Raw genomic sequence first — 18,888 nt, 5'->3', positions numbered from 1 at the left:
CGCCTTTTATTTTCTATGTGGCATCCCGTGTGTGGACTTGAGGTTCAGAAGAGACAAGGTAAACTTAATTCTTACTTCACATTGTGGCTGCTTGTACTGTATCCAACATGTCTGTCTTGACATAGGGATTGTTAGGCTATTATTGACAGGATAACTTGAGTGTTGACACAGTGCCAAGTACACAGTGACAAGTACACAGCTACCCAAAGCTTTCTCTCCATCTCTCTCCTTGATTGGTGTTTGGGGTATGAAAGCAATTTCTTGGGTATCATTGGGGAAAAAAATAGGACAAATACATGGCATGGTTGAACAAGGAGCTGCCTTGTATAGGCCCATAGGCCTGCATCAGCAAAATCCCACTATTTGAGACTTATGTTCTTTCTATGACAGAATAAGTACGACATCTCCAGATTCCCCGCCTACCACTCTGGCTACGACACCTTCTATATGGTGGATAAGAATATCGACCCAGGATTCAGGATTCACCAGGGCTGCAGCAGGATCGCATCCCTCCTGCTCAAGTACTTCGCTGACTCCCTCATCTTGCCTTACAGCCTCCAACACTTGCCAAAGGTCATGCAGAAGACCCTGGACGTCTTCAGGGAGAGCGGCAAGCGAGACAAACTGATGAAGATCTGTGGAAAGTATAGTAAGTTATACACCATTTATTGATGATTTAGATATATATGCACTCTAAAGGATGAGTTTGGGATAATTGCTGTTTAAAGTGACATCTAAACTGTCATATCAGCGCCTCTGGCAAGACAGTGATAGTGTGAATGATGGTGAAAGTGTTTTTCTTCGGGACACACTGCCTCGCTGGGAGATAGGTCCTCTCAAAACTAACTCCGAGCAGCTTACTAGCAAGAAGAATGAAATGTGTTCGGCAATGATGTATTTAATTCAACAAACATTAACACGACTGAAAACAAATCAGGGAACTGATGGGGGTTCGAACTCACGGCTAGTGAATTCTAAAACTCACTGATCTGTGCGTTTTAAGACTTACTTGCCATGAGTTCAAACTCCACCCGTTCCGTGAGACGTATTCTGTGGTAGGTTGAGGAGTGTATCTTGTCTGGATCATTCCAAACAATCACAGTTCCAAACAATCACAGTTCCAAACAACCACAGTTCCAAACAATCACAGTTCCAAACAATCACAGTTCCAAACAATCACAGTTCCAAGCAATCACAGTTCCAAACAATCACAGTTCCAAACAATCACAGTTCCAAACAATCACAGTTCCAAGCAATCACAGTTCCAAACAATCACAGTTTCAAACAATCACAGTTCCAAGCAATCACAGTTCCAAACAATCACAGTTTCAAACAATCACAGTTCCAAACAATCACAGTTCCAAACAATCACAGTTCCAAACAATCACAGTTCCAAACAATCACAGTTCCAAGCAATCACAGTTCCAAACAATCACAGTTCCAAACAATCACAGTTCCAAACAATCACAGTTCCAAGCAATCACAGTTCCAAACAATCACAGTTTCAAACAATCACAGTTCCAAGCAATCACAGTTCCAAACAATCACAGTTTCAAACAATCACAGTTCCAAACAATCACAGTTCCAAACAATCACAGTTCCAAACAATCACAGTTCCAAACAATCACAGTTCCAAACAATCACAGTTTCAAACAATCACAGTTCCAAGCAATCACAGTTCCAAACAATCACAGTTTCAAACAATCACAGTTCCAAACAATCACAGTTCCAAACAATCACAGTTTCAAACAATCACAGTTCCAAACAATCACAGTTCCAAACAATCACAGTTTCAAACAATCACAGTTCCAAACAATCACAGTTCCAAACAATCACAGTTCCAAACAATCACAGTTTCAAACAATCACAGTTCCAAACAATCACAGTTCCAAACAATCACAGTTTCAAACAATCACAGTTCCAAACAATCACAGTTCCAAACAATCACAGTTCCAAACAATCACAGTTTCAAACAATCACAGTTCCAAACAATCACAGTTCCAAACAATCACAGTTTCAAACAATCACAGTTCCAAACAATCACAGTTCCAAACAATCACAGTTTCAAACAATCACAGTTCCAAGCAATCACAGTTCCAAACAATCACAGTTCCAAACAATCACAGTTTCAAACAATCACAGTTCCAAACAATCACAGTTTCAAACAATCACAGTTCCAAACAATCACAGTTTCAAACAATCACAGTTCCAAACAATCACAGTTCCAAACAATCACAGTTCCAAACAATCACAGTTCCAAACAATCACAGTTCCAAACAATCACAGTTCCAAACAATCACAGTTCCAAACAATCACAGTTCCAAACAATCACAGTTCCAAACAATCACAGTTCCAAACAATCACAGTTCCAAACAATCACAGTTTCAAACAATCACAGTTCCAAACAATCACAGTTCCAAACAATCACAGTTCCAAACAATCACAGTTCCAAACAATCACAGTTTCAAACAATCACAGTTTCAAACAACCACAGTTCCAAACAATCACAGTTCCAAACAATCTAAGAAATCAGTGCAAATTTTCAGACCCATTGTTCAATAATTTTATTTCCCTTTATTGCATATACTATATTAATGTCCTTTTTCCAGGTGTCCTGGAAGAATCTCTGGAAAACTTTACTGACGCTGTGACCACCTTCGTGAGGCACCTGGAGGAGGAGAGGCTGAAGAACCTGGAGTGAGCACACAACCCACACATAGCAAAGGGGTGCTGACCATGACGTCTCTCTCTCGGACTTGGATCATCTTAGCCTAAGACTGACTCCACTACCACTACTACTGCTACTACTACTACTACTACTACTACTACTACTACTACTACTACTATTACTACTACTACCACTGCCTCTCTGCTTCCTTTCCTACTACAGTGGACCCTCGGTTATCGGCTGTAATCAGTTCCAGAAGGTCGGCCTAAATCCAAAAAGGCCGAAAACCGAGGGTCCACTGTACCCAGCTTGTCCCGTCCCTGTCTGCTGGCCTATATATACTCCCTCCTTCTCTCCTTTCTGTCAGTGTGACTTTGTAAATGGTCCAAGTTGGACCGAAACGTCGTGGTCAGCTCCTCTCTCCTACGTGCGGGTTATTTATGTATTGTTCCAATCACGGTATTGTTCCATTTTGTTATTTCTGGAGTTAGTAAATAGTTTAAAACAAAATTTGGCTGCAGTATGTAGCTATTAAATTTCTTCATGATAGTTAGAGAGCTAATATATTCCACTATTTTTTTTACTGCTGCTAACTTAACACTTAATAAAGTGGGTTTGGGTTTGAGATGGACCTGCTTAGTATGAGCCAGTAGGCTTCCTGCAGTGCTCCTCCTCTTTCATGTTACCAGAGATGACCATACAAATAATGTAACTTTCATCTGTCTCATACAGTCCAGTCAGCATCCGAGCCATCAATGACCAGATGATGAAGATTGAACAAGTCTTCATTCTGCCAATAGGTCTACCTGGTCGACCAAACGTCAGGTACTACTACAACTACTACTACTACTGCCACTACTACTACTGCTACTACTACTACTGCTACTACCACTAATAATAATAACAATAATAATGTTTATTTCTACCAGTACATGATACAACTTATACAGACCATAGCTGACACCTATGACATACTACTATATAGAAAGTCCCTTGTTATGTACAGCATTTCCCACAACATAGGTCAAATTTGTCCCCAGGTTGCCACCCACACCAGTCCACTAACACCCAGGTACCTAATTACTGCTAGGTGAAAAGGGACGGCAGGTGTAAGGTTACTAACACCCAGGTACCTACTTACTACTAGGTGAACAGTGACAGCAGGTGCAAGGTGACTAACACAGAGGTACCTACTTACTGGTAGGTGAACAGTGACAGGAGGTGCAAGGTGACAAACACCCAGGTACCTACTCACTGCTACATAAACCCAATTTTCTACAGGTATGCCTTAAACATCCTCCAGTATTCTACAGGTATACCTTAAACATCCTCCAGTATTCTACAGGTATACCTTAAACATCCCTCAGTTTTCTAAAAGTTTCCCTGCTTAAAGGTCCACTTAAATCAGCACTTTACCCCTTATATTGACTGCACCACTTTAAATCCGCCCAACAACAAGCAATCGTGTTGACACTTAATTTGCATATCTAGAAAAAAAAAGCCTAAAACAATCCATAACAGCACAAAAATCTCTTATTTCAGGCATGCAGTGTTTGCCCCGAGTCAGTTCGACTACTACTCGACCTCCTGCTTCCCCGGAATTACTGATCTCCTGTACGGAATGGAGGACCTGAGTGGCAGGGACCGTCTGATGAGAGAGGATCAGATCAAGAGGCACGTCTCTGATCTCACCATAATGATTCAGAGAGCCAGTAGCTACTTACGGGACTTTCACGTTATCTAGAGGGATGTTATCGTTACTAACATGACTTCGATGTTATCTAGAGGGATGTTATCGTTACTAACATGACTTCGATGTTATCTAGAGGGATGTTATCGTTACTAACAAGACTTCGACGTTATCTAGAGGGATGTTATCGTTACTAACATGACTTCGACGTTATCTAGAGGGATGTTATCGTTACTAACAAGACTTCGACGTTATCTAGAGGGATGTTATCGTTACTAACAAGACTTCGATGTTATCTAGAGGGATGTTATCGTTACTAACATGACTTCGACGTTATCTAGAGGGATGTTATCGTTACTAACAAGACTTCGACGTTATCTAGAGGGATGTTATCGTTACTACCATGACTTCGACGTTATCTAGAGGGATGTTATCGTTACTAACAAGACTTCGACGTTATCTAGAGGGATGTTATCGTTACTAACAAGACTTCGACGTTATCTAGAGGGATGTTATCGTTACTAACATGACTTCGACGTTATCTAGAGGGATGTTATCGTTACTAACAAGACTTCGACGTTATCTAGAGGGATGTTATCGTTACTAACAAGACTTCGACGTTATCTAGAGGGATGTTATCGTTACTAACATGACTTCGACGTTATCTAGAGGGATGTTATCGTTACTAACAAGACTTCGATGTTATCTAGAGGGATGTTATCGTTACTCACAAGACTTCGATGTTATCTAGAGGGATGTTATCGTTACTAACAAGACTTCGACGTTATCTAGAGGGATGTTATCGTTACTAACATGACTTCGACGTTATCTAGAGGGATGTTATCGTTACTAACAAGACTTCGACGTTATCTAGAGGGATGTTATCGTTACTAACATGACTTCGACGTTATCTAGAGGGATGTTATCGTTACTAACAAGACTTCGACGTTATCTAGAGGGATGTTATCGTTACTAACAAGACTTCGACGTTATCTAGAGGGATGTTATCGTTACTCACAAGAGTTCGACGTTATCTAGAGGGATGTTATCGTTACTCACAAGACTTTGACGTTATCTAGAGGGATGTTATCGTTACTCACAAGACTTCGACGTTATCTAGAGGGATGTTATCGTTACTCACAAGACTTCGACGTTATCTGGAGGGATGTTATCGTTACTCACAAGACTTCGACGTTATCTAGAGGGATGTTATCGTTACTCACAAGACTTCGACGTTATCTAGAGGGATGTTATCGTTACTCACAAGACTTCGACGTTATCTGGAGGGATGTTATCGTCTTGTCTTCCACTCTAAGAGCTTCAAGAAGACAGTTCCTGGTTTTAATGACTCTTCAATAGTTTCTCCATGATTATGTTAGGTTAGGTTATGTTAGGTTAGGTTATGTTAGGTTAGGTTATGTTAGGTTAGGTTATGTTAGGTTAGGTTATGTTAGGTTAGGTTAGGTTATGTTAGGTTAGGTTATGTTAGGTTAGGTTATGTTAGGTTAGGTTATGTTAGGTTAGGTTATGTTAGGTTAGATTATGTTAGGTTAGGTTAGGTTATGTTAGGTTATGTTAGGCTATGTTAGGTTAGGTTAGGTTAGGTTATGTTATGTTAGGTTATGTTAGGTTATGTTTGGTTAGGTTAGATTAAGTTAGGTTAGGTTAGGGTAGGTTAGGTTAGGTTAGGGTAGGTTAGGTTAGGATAGGCTAGGTTAGGTTAATTTAGGTTAGGTTAGGTTAGGATAGGTTAGGTAAGATTCCACGGGAAGCAGGACAAGTGTTTCCTTAGTCACATAATGACCTGGAGTTCTTGGTCATCTGACCGAGACCTTTCCCAGGCTTACCATTTTAAAAATAAAGATTATAATAATTAGTATTATTACGTAATTGCTTTCGTATATATTGTAATTAAAACACAGTTCTAGGCTAACAAAAGCTTGAAGAAAATAGCCATTATTAATGATACGATAGAATTACACACATGTATAACATCTGGATGTCTTTCTTGTAGATGTTTCGCCCATCCAGCGGCTTCATCAGTACAAATTCAAGGACATAATGGGAAGACTGTAGTTGAGGTGATCAGTACCTCAGTCTATCAGTCTCGAGATTGATGGACTGAACACATCGACTCAAGGCTGAGGGACTGATTGCCTCACACTCCTCATTTTCCTTCGTTCTTCTCTGTATTGGACTGGAGAAGCCACTGGCTGGCGAAACGTTTCCACAGCAAAAATTTCGAAATGTTGCACCAGCTGTGTCCCTGTCAGCGGCACCAGCGGCCCTGTCAGCGGCACCATTTGTGTCCCTGTCAGCGGCACCAGCGGCCCTGTCAGCGGCACCATTTGTGTCCCTGTCAGCGGCACCAGCGGCCCTGTCAGCGGCACCATTTGTGTCCCTGTCAGCGGCACCAGCGGCCCTGTCAGCGGCACCATTTGTGTCCCTGTCAGCGGCACCAGCGGCCCTGTCAGCGGCACCATCTGTGTCCCTGTCAGCGGCACCAGCGGCCCTGTCAGCGGCACCATCTGTGTCCCAGTCAGCGGCACCAGCAGCCCTGTCAGCGGCACCATCTGTGTCCCTGTCAGCGGCACCAGCGGCCCTGTCAGCGGCACCATCTGTGTCCCTGTCAGCGGCACCATCTGTGTCCCTGTCAGCGGCACCAGCGGCCCTGTCAGCGGCACCATCTGTGTCCCTGTCAGCGGCACCAGCGGCCCTGTCAGCGGCACCATCTGTGTCCCTGTCAGCGGCACCAGCGGCCCTGTCAGCGGCACCATCTGTGTCCCTGTCAGCGGCACCAGCGGCCCTGTCAGCGGCACCATCTGTGTCCCTGTCAGCGGCACCAGCGGCCCTGTCAGCGGCACCGTCTGTGTCCCTGGTCACATACAGGTTCGTCCCCACACTGCATACACTCACGTTTCGCCCAGGTAGATCTGTTTGTGACTTGATAAACCCCAGTGTCTGGGCGAAACCTTGTCAACAAACTATGGCATTCTACCTCATCTGTGTTCATTTTCACCTGACTGCGGCCGAGCTGACGCCTTCCCACAGCCCCAGTAACTGTCCCAGTTAGTTTATCCTCACTCAGTTTAAGTCGATTATTTCGACTTGAGTCCCTAGACTAAATGGATTTTTAAATACTTGTTCATCAGGTCCTTCTCTAAACCTTTCCTGTATAAACAATGCAACATGTGGGAATAAATATTGAATGTTGAATTTTGAGTTTTTGTGCAGGCGTCCTGATTCCTGGAATGGGTTTGAACACTTCTGGAAGATTTTTTTGATTCGTATCAGACATTCACCACTGGAAGAGAATGTTAGTCAAGTGTGTAGGTGTATCAGACACAACAACAAGGGGACACAGCAACAAGGGGACACAGCAACAAGGGGGCACAGCAATAAGGGGACACAGCAACAAGGGGGCACAGCAACAAGGGGACACAGCAACAAGGGGACACAGCAACAAGGGGGCACAGCAACAAGGGGACACAGCAACAAGGGGGCACAGCAACAAGGGGACACAGCAACAAGGGGGCACAGCAACAAGGGGACACAGCAACAAGGGGACACAGCAACAAGGGGACACAGCAACAAGGGGGCACAGCACAGCAATAAGGGGACACAGCAACAAGGGGGCACAGCAACAAGGGGACACAGCAACAAGGGGACACAGCAACAAGGGGGCACAGCAACAAGCACACAACAAGGGGGCAACAAGGGGGCACAGCAACAAGGGGGCACACAACAACACAGCAACAAGGGGGCACAGCAACAATGGGACACAGCAACAAGGGGGCACAGCAACAAGCAACAACAAGGGGACAAAGCACACAACAAGGGGGCACAGCAACAAGCACAGCAACAAGGGGGCACACAACAAGCAAGCAACAAGGGGACACAGCAACAAGGGGACACAGCAACAAGGGGACACAGCAACAAGGGGGCACAGCAGCAAGGGGACACAGCAACGGGGACACAGCAACAAGGGGACACAGCAATAAGGGGACACAGCAACAACGGGACACAGCAACAAGGAGACACAGCAACAAGAGGGCACAGCAACTAGGGGACACAGCAACAAGGGGACACAAGAACAAGGGGGCACAGCAGCAATGGGACACAGCGACAAGGAGACACAGCAACAAGGTGACACAGTAAGAAGGGGACACAACAACAAGGGGACACAGCAACAAGGGGACACAGCAACAAGGGAACACAGCAACAAGGGAACACAGAAACAAGGTGACACAGCAACAAGGTGACACAGCAACAAGAGGACACAACAACAAGGAGACACAGCAACAAGGGGACACAGCAACAAGGTGACACAGCAACAAGAGGACATAGCAACAAGGGGACACAGCAACAAGGGGACAACAACAAGGGGACACAGCAACAAAGGGACACAGCAACAAGGGGACACAGCAACAAGGGGACACAGCAACAAGGGAACACAGAAACAAGGGAACACAGCAACAAATGGACACAGCAACAAGGGGACACAGCAACAAGGGGACACAGAAACAAGGGGACACAGCAACAAATGGACACAGCAACAAGGGGACACAGCAACAAGGGGACACAGCAACAAGAGGACACAACAATAAGGGGACACAACAACAAGGGGACACAGCAACAAGGAGACACAGTAACAAGGAGACACAACAACAAGGGGACACAGCAACAAGGGGACACAGCAACAACTAGACACAGCAACAAGGGGACACAACAACAAGGGGACACAGCAACAAGGGGACACAGCAACAAGGAAACACAGCAATAAGGGGACACAGCAAGAAGGAGACACAGCAAGAAGGAGACACAGCAACAAAGAGACACAGCAAAAAGGGGACACAGCAACAAAGAGACACAGCAAAAAGGGGACACAGCAACAAGGGGACACATCAACAAAGGGACACAGCAACAAGGGGACACAGAAATAAGGGGACACAGCAACAAGAGGACACAACAACAAGGGGACACAACAACAAGAGGACACAACAACAAGGGGACACTGCAACAAAGGACACAACAACAAGGGGACACAGAAACAAGGGGACACAGCAACAAGAGGACACAACAACAAGGGGACACAACAACAAGAGGACACAACAACAAGGGTACACTGCAACAAAGGACACAACAACAGTGGGATACAGCAACAAGGGTGTCAGTATAGCTACTGAATTCCCCAATACATATACTTGTGTAGTACATTGTAGATCGTATCATCCATGTATGCATTTAGGCTCCCTGGTCAGTTGGCTCAGTGACTAGCATGCGTGACATCACGTGATGCTGCACGTGTGCGTGTGACTCGATGCTCCAGTCTCAGTTCACCGTAGACCTACCAGGCATCAACAGGTAGGCTGAGCCTCCCCCTTTCACACTCTGCTATTAAGTGTTACCACCCAACGACGTGTGTTTTACTCCAACCATCACATCTCCACGAACCCTCTCAACAAATGGTGGCAGCAGTGGGATCGTAAATTTGATATTTACACTGATGTACGGAGATTAACTTCTACCAGCCGACAAACATTTTGTGTCGCCAGCAGGCCATCCTAGCAGCCAGCTACCGGAGCAAGCGTTCACCAACCTGTTTGCTTCCTGCTTTCTGGTCAGTCTTTGTGTCTTAGTGTTTATCTGCTTATTTGCATTACTTCCGAGGGGTTGACCTGGGTTTGCAAATTAAACCAAGCCACCAAGCCAGTCTGTGGGGGGGGGGGGAGTCAAACCTTACACCATCCAGCCTGTCTTAAGCACCAGCCTTGCCTGTTAAGCCAACTTTCCACCCCTGCTGTGCTCATCGTTACAAATTCTCAAGCCCGTCTGTGTGAAGGGTTAAGCCAAGCAAGCCAGCAACTAACCTAGGTGACTTAACCCGGTACTCAATCAAGCCATGTGAGTTCCAGCCTTCACCATCGCTTGTGCTCTAAGTTCCAAGCCATCCTGAGTGCTTGTACCATCCCTGTGGTGTTGTGGTATTTTGTGGGTTTTTAAGCCAGCCTGGCTTAGAATATTCTCGTGCCTAGTGCAGGTGTACCCAGAGCACGTGGGTTAAACCGCTTATCCAGTAGGCCTAGCCACACCAGGCAGTGTTTCAGTGCCCTGCCTCAACCACCTTCCACTACCACTGTTTTTTTTTACCCTTATAACAGGTCCTAGCACCTTATTTTACGGCTCACATAGCGGGTCAAGGCACAAGATTGCTTCATCGTACCTGTGCGCCAACGAGAAAAGCCTTGCTGTGTGGGTTCATCGAGTTTAAGCACAAAAACTTCGAGAAATCGCCGAGTAGAGTCTCCATCAGCCACGAGACTCCACCACTACCTTCCTCCACTCTCCATCACCCTCAGTTCTCCACTAACATCACTCCAGTGATAATAAATAACATTCTTATAGAGACATTCGCCAGTGTTGAGACAATTTTTCAGTGATTTTTGAGTGACATTTCTTTATCAGTGAATCCTTGTGTTTACACGTCACAATTATCTTGTGTTTACACGTCACAATTATCTTGTGTTTACACGTCACAATTATCTTGTGTTTACACGTCACAATTATCTTGTGTTTACACGTCACAATTATCTTGTGTTTACACGTCACAATTATCTTGTGTTTACACGTCACAATTATCTTGTGTTTACACGTCACACAATTATCTTGTGTTTACACGTCACAATTATCTTGTGTTTACACTTCACAATTATCTTGTGTTTACTCTTCACAATTATCTTGTGTTTACACGTTCTTGTGTTTACACTTCACAATTATCTTATGTTTACACTTCACAATTATCTTGTGTTTACACTTCACAATTATCTTGTGTTTACACGTCACAATTATCTTGTGTTTACACGTCACAATTATCTTGTGTTTACACTTCACAATTATCTTGTGTTTACACTTCACAATTATCACGTCACAATTATCTTGTGTTTACACACGTCATTATCTTGTGTTTACACGTCACAATTATCTTGTGTTTACACGTCACAATTTATCTTGTGTTTACACTTCACAATTATCTTGTCACTTCACAATTGTGTTTACACGTCACAATTATCTTGTGTTTACACGTCACAATTATCTTGTGTTTACACTTCACAATTATCTTGTGTTTACACGTCACAATTATCTTGTGTTTACACGTCACAATTATCTTGTGTTTACACTTCACAATTATCTTGTGTTTACACTTCACAATTATCTTGTGTTTACACTTCACAATTATCTTGTGTTTACACGTCACAATTATCTTGTGTTTACACTTCACAATTATCTTGTGTTTACACGTCACAATTATCTTGTGTTTACACGTCACAATTATCTTGTGTTCACAGTATTGTGTTCCTTGTCTAGTAATATATACAGTGAAGTAATTCAGTAATTTATTACCTTACATTCTGCACCACAACTCAGTGTTGTCTTAGTTATTTTTTTCCTACCATTTGTGTATTATTGCTGATTTTATATTCATTTATTTCCCATTTCTCTCTGTGTTGAACATTCTTGTGTTAATTATTTTCATTTAGACAGTGTCTAATTTGTCTTATTTCCACAGACAATAGTGCCATTGTTTTGTTGAAGCAAGACAATTATTTTACAATTTTTGTCACCCCAAGCCTTATTGCAAGAATTTTTTTGTCACCCTAAGCCTTATTGCAAGACAATTTTTGTCACCCTAAGCCTTATTGCAAGACAATTTTTGTCACCCCAAGCCTTATTGCAAGACAATTTTTGTCACCCCAAGCCTTATTGCAAGACAATTTTTGTCACCCCAAGCCTTATTGCAAGACAATTTTTGTCACCTCAAGCCTTATTGCAAGACAATTTTTGTCACCCCAACCCTTATTGCAAGACAATTTTTGTCACCCCAAGCCTTATTGCAAGAATTTTTTTGTCACCCTAAGCCTTATTGCAAGACAATTTTTGTCACCCTAAGCCTTATTGCAAGACAATTTTTGTCACCCTAAGCCTTATTGCAAGACAATTTTTGTCACCCCAAGCCTTATTGCAAGACAATTTTTGTCACCCCAAGCCTTATTGCAAGACAATTTTTGTCACCCCAAGCCTCATTGCAAGACAATTTATTCTGTGTGTGCCACTTTAATTTTTTTTAGAGAATTAATTTCCCAGTCTAATTTAATTTTGCACGAGATTTATTGATTCCGTTGTATAATTTTTGATTGATTTATCATTTATTATTGGATTTTTTTATTGAATTGAGATTAAAGACAACTCACTGTGCCAGTAATTCAAATTAAAGTAAATTTGAGTATATTTCATCTGAGTAAATTACAATTATCAAAGTGTTGCTTATCTAGTTGATTATTTTTTGTTTTTGTGGGTGAGTTTTCCTTACTCTACCTTTTGTCTTGTCATTTTTCTTTACTTATGCAGAATAGTTAAGTATTTTCTTCCCATTTAAGTTTACTGTGTTGTGTGTTCACCAGTTAGATTTTTTTTGTTCTTTTAAAGCCTTGTTCCACACTTTGCATGCATGTCTCAAGTCCCTCGATGCCTCAGTAGATCCTGCTAGTCCAAGCAATAATGTGCCAGACGATGGAGAAACTCAGACTTCGAGTCTTCACAGTTTTAGTCGTGGCCCTTACGATGCTATGCCTTTGTTCAATGGAGATCCAGACAACCTGGAAGCTTTGTTTACTGCTGTTTGTGCTACTGCAGATGCTTCAGTGGATGGCTGTGGCCCGGTGGCCTGGTGACTAAAGCTCTCGCTTCACACACGGAGGGCCCGGGTTCGATTCCCGGCGGGTGGATACATTCGACATGTTTCCTTACACCTGTTGTCCTGTTCACCTAGCAGCAAATAGGTACCTGGGTGTTAGTCGACTGGTGTGGGTCGCATCCTGGGGGACAAGATTAAAGACCCCAATGGAAATAAGTTAGACAGTCCTCGATGACGCACTGACTTTCTTGGGTTATCCTGGGTGGCTAACCCTCCGGGGTTAAAAATCCGAACGAAATCTTATCTTGTCTTATCTTACCCTTACGATGCTATGCCTTTGTTCAATGGAGATCCAGACAACCTGGAAGCTTGGTTTACTGCTGCTTGTGCTACTGCAGATGCTTCAGTGGATGGCCCTCCTTCTGAGAGTTGTATCATTAGTATCGGAAAGGAGAGTTTGGCTCATTCACCAGCCGCCGTGAATGTCTTTAAATTGATCCAGATGAAGGACTTTCAGGGTCTAACCAAGTGGAAAGATTATAAGCAATTAATATGTAACTATTTTGACCCAGTGAGAGTGACTAATCCTTTCGTTGCCCTTAAGAAACTAGTGTGCACAGTGCCGAGGCCAGAGGAATCATTAGATGCGTTTGCTCTTCGTTTAAATAACCTCATGTCCTCATTCGTTAGGGCCGGTCAAAATTCCAACTACCTTGTAGACGATGATAAATGAGCTCTTGAGGGATTCGCCAAATTAGCAGCATTTGGAGTTATTAAACAGTTAATGCCGCCAACTTCCATGTATGTGTATAACTCCAGTTCTCTAACTGCCGCAATAACGACCGCTTGCAGCCCTCATCCATGTGCATGACTTATGTCCCGAGGGAACCTTCCCCTATCGAAGGCCTATTACCTGGAGTTTACCTGGAGAGAGTTCCGGGGGTCAACGTCCCCGCGGCCCGGTCTGTGACCAGGCCTCCTGGTGGATCAGAGCCTGATCAACCAGGCTGTTTCTGCTGGCTGCACGCAAACCAACGTACGAGCCACAGCCCGGCTGGTCAGGTACCGACTTTAGGTGCTTGTCCAGTGCCAACTTGAAGACTGCCAGGGGTCTGTTGGTAATCCCCCTTATGTATGCTGGGAGGCAGTTGAACAGTCTCGGGCCCCTGACACTTATTGTATGGTCTCTTAACGTGCTAGTGACACCCCTGCTTTTCATTGGGGGGATGTTGCATCGTCTGCCAAGTCTTTTGCTTTCGTAGTGAGTGATTTTCGTGTGCAAGTTCGGTACTAGTCCCTCTAGGATTTTCCAGGTGTATATAATCATGTATCTCTCCCGCCTGCGTTCCAGGGAATACAGGTTTAGGAACCTCAAGCGCTCCCAGTAATTGAGGTGTTTTATCTCCGTTATGCGCGCCGTGAAGGTTCTCTGTACATTTTCTAGGTCAGCAATTTCACCTGCCTTGAAAGGTGCTGTTAGTGTGCAGCAATATTCCAGCCTAGATAGAACGAGTGACCTGAAGAGTGTCATCATGGGCTTGGCCTCCCTCGTTTTGAAGGTTCTCATTATCCATCCTGTCATTTTTCTAGCAGATGCGATCGATACAATGTTATGGTCCTTGAATGTGAGATCCTCCGACATGATCACTCCCAGGTCTTTGACGTTGGTGTTTCGCTCTATTTTGTGGCCAGAATTTGTTTTTGACTAATCCTGTACCTGCTCTTGTTTGTGCTAAAACCAAAACTCCTGATAGAAATCACTCGCAGCCGTCATCCAAAGCTAGCGTCAAAAGTCATTATCCCCGAAGTGCTCGTAGTACGTACAGTACCCATAGCCAAAGAACCTGCTATAATTGTGGTTACCGTGGCCATATCACGGTAAATTGTCACGAGAGCGGCACTAAGAGGCACAGTAATGCTGACGGGTACCAGTCCAATCTGCCTTACTGTACTTATCACAGAATTCATGGTCATGACACATGCGAGTGTAGTGCTCTCTACAACCTGCAGTACTCTAGATCCCTCCGTGGCTGTTCCAACCGCAGAGCCAGGAGAGGAAAGGAGAGGAAATAGAGATCGGGGTTCTCAGACTAACCAGAGCCAGCCTCATTCTTCCAATTTGGGGGAATCCGAGCGCCCCAGTCAACCCGTGCAGTGGTGACAATAGGTGATAATGAGTATACTATCCCCGTTCGCAATTCCTTTGAAGCCTTAAGCAGTCTCGAGAATGACAATCCTGTAAATGATGTTGTTTTACACGTCTCTGACGTAGATGATTTTGGGGATGAAGTGGAACAAATCTTTTCTGATGATACTCCACCTTTTTGTTTGCACATAACTCCCAATGAAACGATAGGTCCTCTAGTGCAAGCATCTATTCATAATGCACCCGTTCATGTGTTCATGGACTCTGGTGCGCAAGTTAATATTATCAAGTCTAGTTTGTTTAAACATAAACAGTTATGACGTGTCCTCATAGAACCAACTACTGTAACCTCCCTTAGTGGAGTAGCTGGTTCCCTCCTGCATGTCCGAGGTCAGACTTCCCTCACCTTTTCTATCCAAGGTCGAGACTTTACTGCTTCTTTCCTTGTTGTTGACCAGATTACTTTCCCTGGTGACCTTCTACTGGGATTTGCTTCCATGAGAGACTTACGTATTGTGCTTGACCCTTACCGATGGCATGCCCAAATTGATGACTTGATTGTTCCATTTTGGGGTTACCAGCTTGGATCCAAGATCTGCCATACTGCCGAAGAATACGACATTCGGTTTAAGTCCTTACAAGCCAATGCATTTTTCAGTAGCGTACCCAAGTGGTCAGGCACTAGTAACTCTGTCACTCCCATCTGTGTTCCACCTACACCTTCAGACATGCAAGATAGTGTCCAGTTGCCTCAGGTGTCCGAGGACACTCAGACTGCCTTGAGTGCACAGCCTATCCCTGCAATGTCTGCTAGTCCAAGTAGTAGTTTCTCCACAGGGGACGCCTTGTTGGAAAATGATTACTTGAAACTAGTAATGCCATCTCTTGTTGATGTCACATGCCGTCTGCAGAAAGATGTCTCTGTTGCGGCTAGTGCTCTCCCTAGAGTGTTTTGTTGTTCCTAGTGTTCCAGATGGTGATAACATCCTAGTTGACAGTGATTCCTGCAAGGTCAAGGGTTTGTTTGTTGAGCCATCCTTACATGTAAGAGACAGTAAGATCCAGTTATTCCTTGCTAACACTTCTGGTCACAGTGTTCGTCTCAGAGCAAATACCAATCTTGTTGACCTGGTTCACTCTCCTTACCCTGTTCAAGTACAGGATAACTTGCCACCTGTCCAGTGGGTCGGTGCTATTTCAACAGGGAAGACCTCTAGCTAAGTTGCTTAAGAAAGATGCTCCTTTCTTTTGGACCTTCCGTCAAGAAAGAGCATTCCAAACACTAAAAGAAAAGCTAATGTCTGCTCCAATTTTGAAATTTCCAGATTTTTCTAAGCCCTTCTATCTGACAACTGATGCTAGTTTAATTGGCATAGGTGCCGTACTAGCTCAGAAGACTGATGGCAAGTACAACGCAGTTGCATTTGCTAGCCATGTCCTTACAAAGGCTGAATGTAATTATACAGTAACTGAGCAAGAAGCTTTAACAATAGTATGGTCTTTAAAGCACTTACGAGACATTATTTATCAGTACTCTGTTCATGTCTTGACAGACCATGCTCCACTGATACCTTTATTCCAGAACAAACAACCTACTGGAAAGTTAGCCAGATGGACCTTGACTATCCAAGAGTTCAATCCTACCTTTGAACACTTACCTGGCAAGTCAAATGTAGTCGCAGATACTTTATCGTGACATGTTAGTATAGTAACTGCAGACCCTCCATTTACTGCCGAGGATGTAAAGAATACTCAAAGAACAGATCCCATGTGGTCTGGTGTGATTCGATTCCTGCTCCAGGAAGATCTTATTCTGACTGTGAAGCCACCAGCACCCATCAGTGACTTTGTCATGAACCAACAATTACTGTATCGCCAAGCACAAGGGTATACTAATTAGTAATTCCACAGTCACTAGTGAATGTAGATCTACAGCTAGTTCACGATGCACCAGGTGTTGCACACCCTGGTATGGATCGTTCTGTGAAACAAGCCAGAATGAAATACTTTTGGCCACATATGGCAACTGACATTTCAGAGTATGTTAAGAAATGTAGTGTTTGTATGCAGCATAAAGGATATGTCAATGGTCCTAATCCAATCCAAGTGTATCCAACTACTAGCGAACCGTGGGAAAGAGTTGCGCTAGATTTGTTAACTAATTTCCAATGTTCCCTCCTGGGCAACAAACATCTGTGTGTTATGGTAGACCATTTCACCAGATATTGTGAGTTAGTTCCTCATCCTTATATCCGACATAGACAAGGATGTCAGCCACAGCACCGTGTCTTCCTTTGCAGATGACACCCGAATCTGCATGACAGTGTCTTCCATTGCAGACACTGCAAGGCTCCAGGCGGACATCAACCAAATCTTTCAGTGGGCTGCAGAAAACAATATGAAGTTCAACGATGAGAAATTTCAATTACTCAGATATGGTAAACATGAGGAAATTAAATCTTCATCAGAGTACAAAACAAATTCTGGCCACAAAATAGAGCGAAACACCAACGTCAAAGACCTGGGAGTGATCATGTCGGAGGATCTCACCTTCAAGGACCATAACATTGTATCAATCGCATCTGCTAGAAAAATGACAGGATGGATAATGAGAACCTTCAAAACTAGGGAGGCCAAGCCCATGATGACACTCTTCAGGTCACTTGTTCTATCTAGGCTGGAATATTGCTGCACACTAACAGCACCTTTCAAGGCAGGTGAAATTGCCGACCTAGAAAATGTACAGAGAACTTTCACGGCGCGCATAACGGAGATAAAACACCTCAATTATTGGGAGCGCTTGAGGTTCCTAAACCTGTATTCCCTGGAACGCAGGAGGGAGAGATACATGATTATATACACCTGGAAAATCCTAGAGGGACTAGTACCGAACTTGCACACGAAAATCACCCACTACGAAAGCAAAAGACTTGGCAGACGATGCACCATCCCCCCAATGAAAAGCAGGGGTGTCACTAGCACGTTAAGAGACCATACAATAAGTGTCAGGGGCCCGAGACTGTTCAACTGCCTCCCAGCACACATAAGGGGGATTACCAACAGACCCCTGGCAGTCTTCAAGGTGGCACTGGACAAGCACCTAAAGTCAGTTCCGGATCAGTCGGGCTGTGGCTCGTATGTTGGTTTGCGTGCAGCCAGCAGCAACAGCCTGGTTGATCAGGCTCTGATCCACCAGGAGGCCTGGTCTCAGACCGGGCCGCGGGGGCGTTGACCCCCGGAACTCTCTCCAGGTAAACTCCAGGTAATTGCAGATAAGACTGCCGTGACAGTAGCTAAAGCGTTTAAAGAATGCATTATCTGCAGGCATACCACCCCTAAGTCCCTAGTAACAGATAATGGAGGTGAATTCTGTAATGAGATTCTTGAAAATTTGTGTACCTTGTACAAGATCTCTAAATCCACCATTGTTCCTCATCATCCTGCCAGCAATGGGTTAGCAGAACGAACCAATAAAAAAGTACTTGATGTCTTGAGAGCCACTATCAACCCCAATAGTGAAACTTGGGATGAAGTTATACCAGATGTTCAGTGTGCCATAAATTCTGCTTACAATGCTTCCATAGGTGACACTCCACATTATGCATTGTATGGTGTAGACAAGCGTTTACCTTATAAGTTACCGTAAGATATATATCGTAAGATATATCGTAAGATTCATCCTGGGGCTGGGA

General features: G+C 43.9%; 1 protein-coding gene across 2 annotated transcripts in view; it reads left to right on the top strand.

Annotated features, from left to right (window-relative positions):
• The window catches only part of LOC128700994 (N-acetylated-alpha-linked acidic dipeptidase 2), a 47,388-nt gene extending 41,442 nt beyond the window's left edge, over window positions 1–5,946 (top strand). For both annotated transcript variants that reach the window (XM_053794538.2, XM_053794539.2), the window contains exons 14-18: window positions 1–58; window positions 391–649; window positions 2,610–2,697; window positions 3,401–3,493; window positions 4,211–5,946. The exon at window positions 1–58 is cut by the window's left edge and continues 33 nt beyond it. In XM_053794538.2, coding sequence (XP_053650513.2) covers window positions 1–58; window positions 391–649; window positions 2,610–2,697; window positions 3,401–3,493; window positions 4,211–4,412 — 700 coding nt within the window. In that variant the 3' untranslated portion in view covers window positions 4,413–5,946. The remainder of the gene's footprint in view (window positions 59–390; window positions 650–2,609; window positions 2,698–3,400; window positions 3,494–4,210) is intronic.
• The last annotated feature ends 12,942 nt before the right edge of the window (window positions 5,947–18,888 follow it).

The sequence above is a fragment of the Cherax quadricarinatus genome, unplaced genomic scaffold (assembly GCF_038502225.1).
Source record: "Cherax quadricarinatus isolate ZL_2023a unplaced genomic scaffold, ASM3850222v1 Contig75, whole genome shotgun sequence".
In the NCBI taxonomy this organism is placed as follows: Eukaryota; Metazoa; Arthropoda; class Malacostraca; order Decapoda; family Parastacidae; genus Cherax; species Cherax quadricarinatus.
Note: the sequence above shows the minus strand (reverse complement) of the source record. Positions and strands in the feature narration are given on the sequence as shown.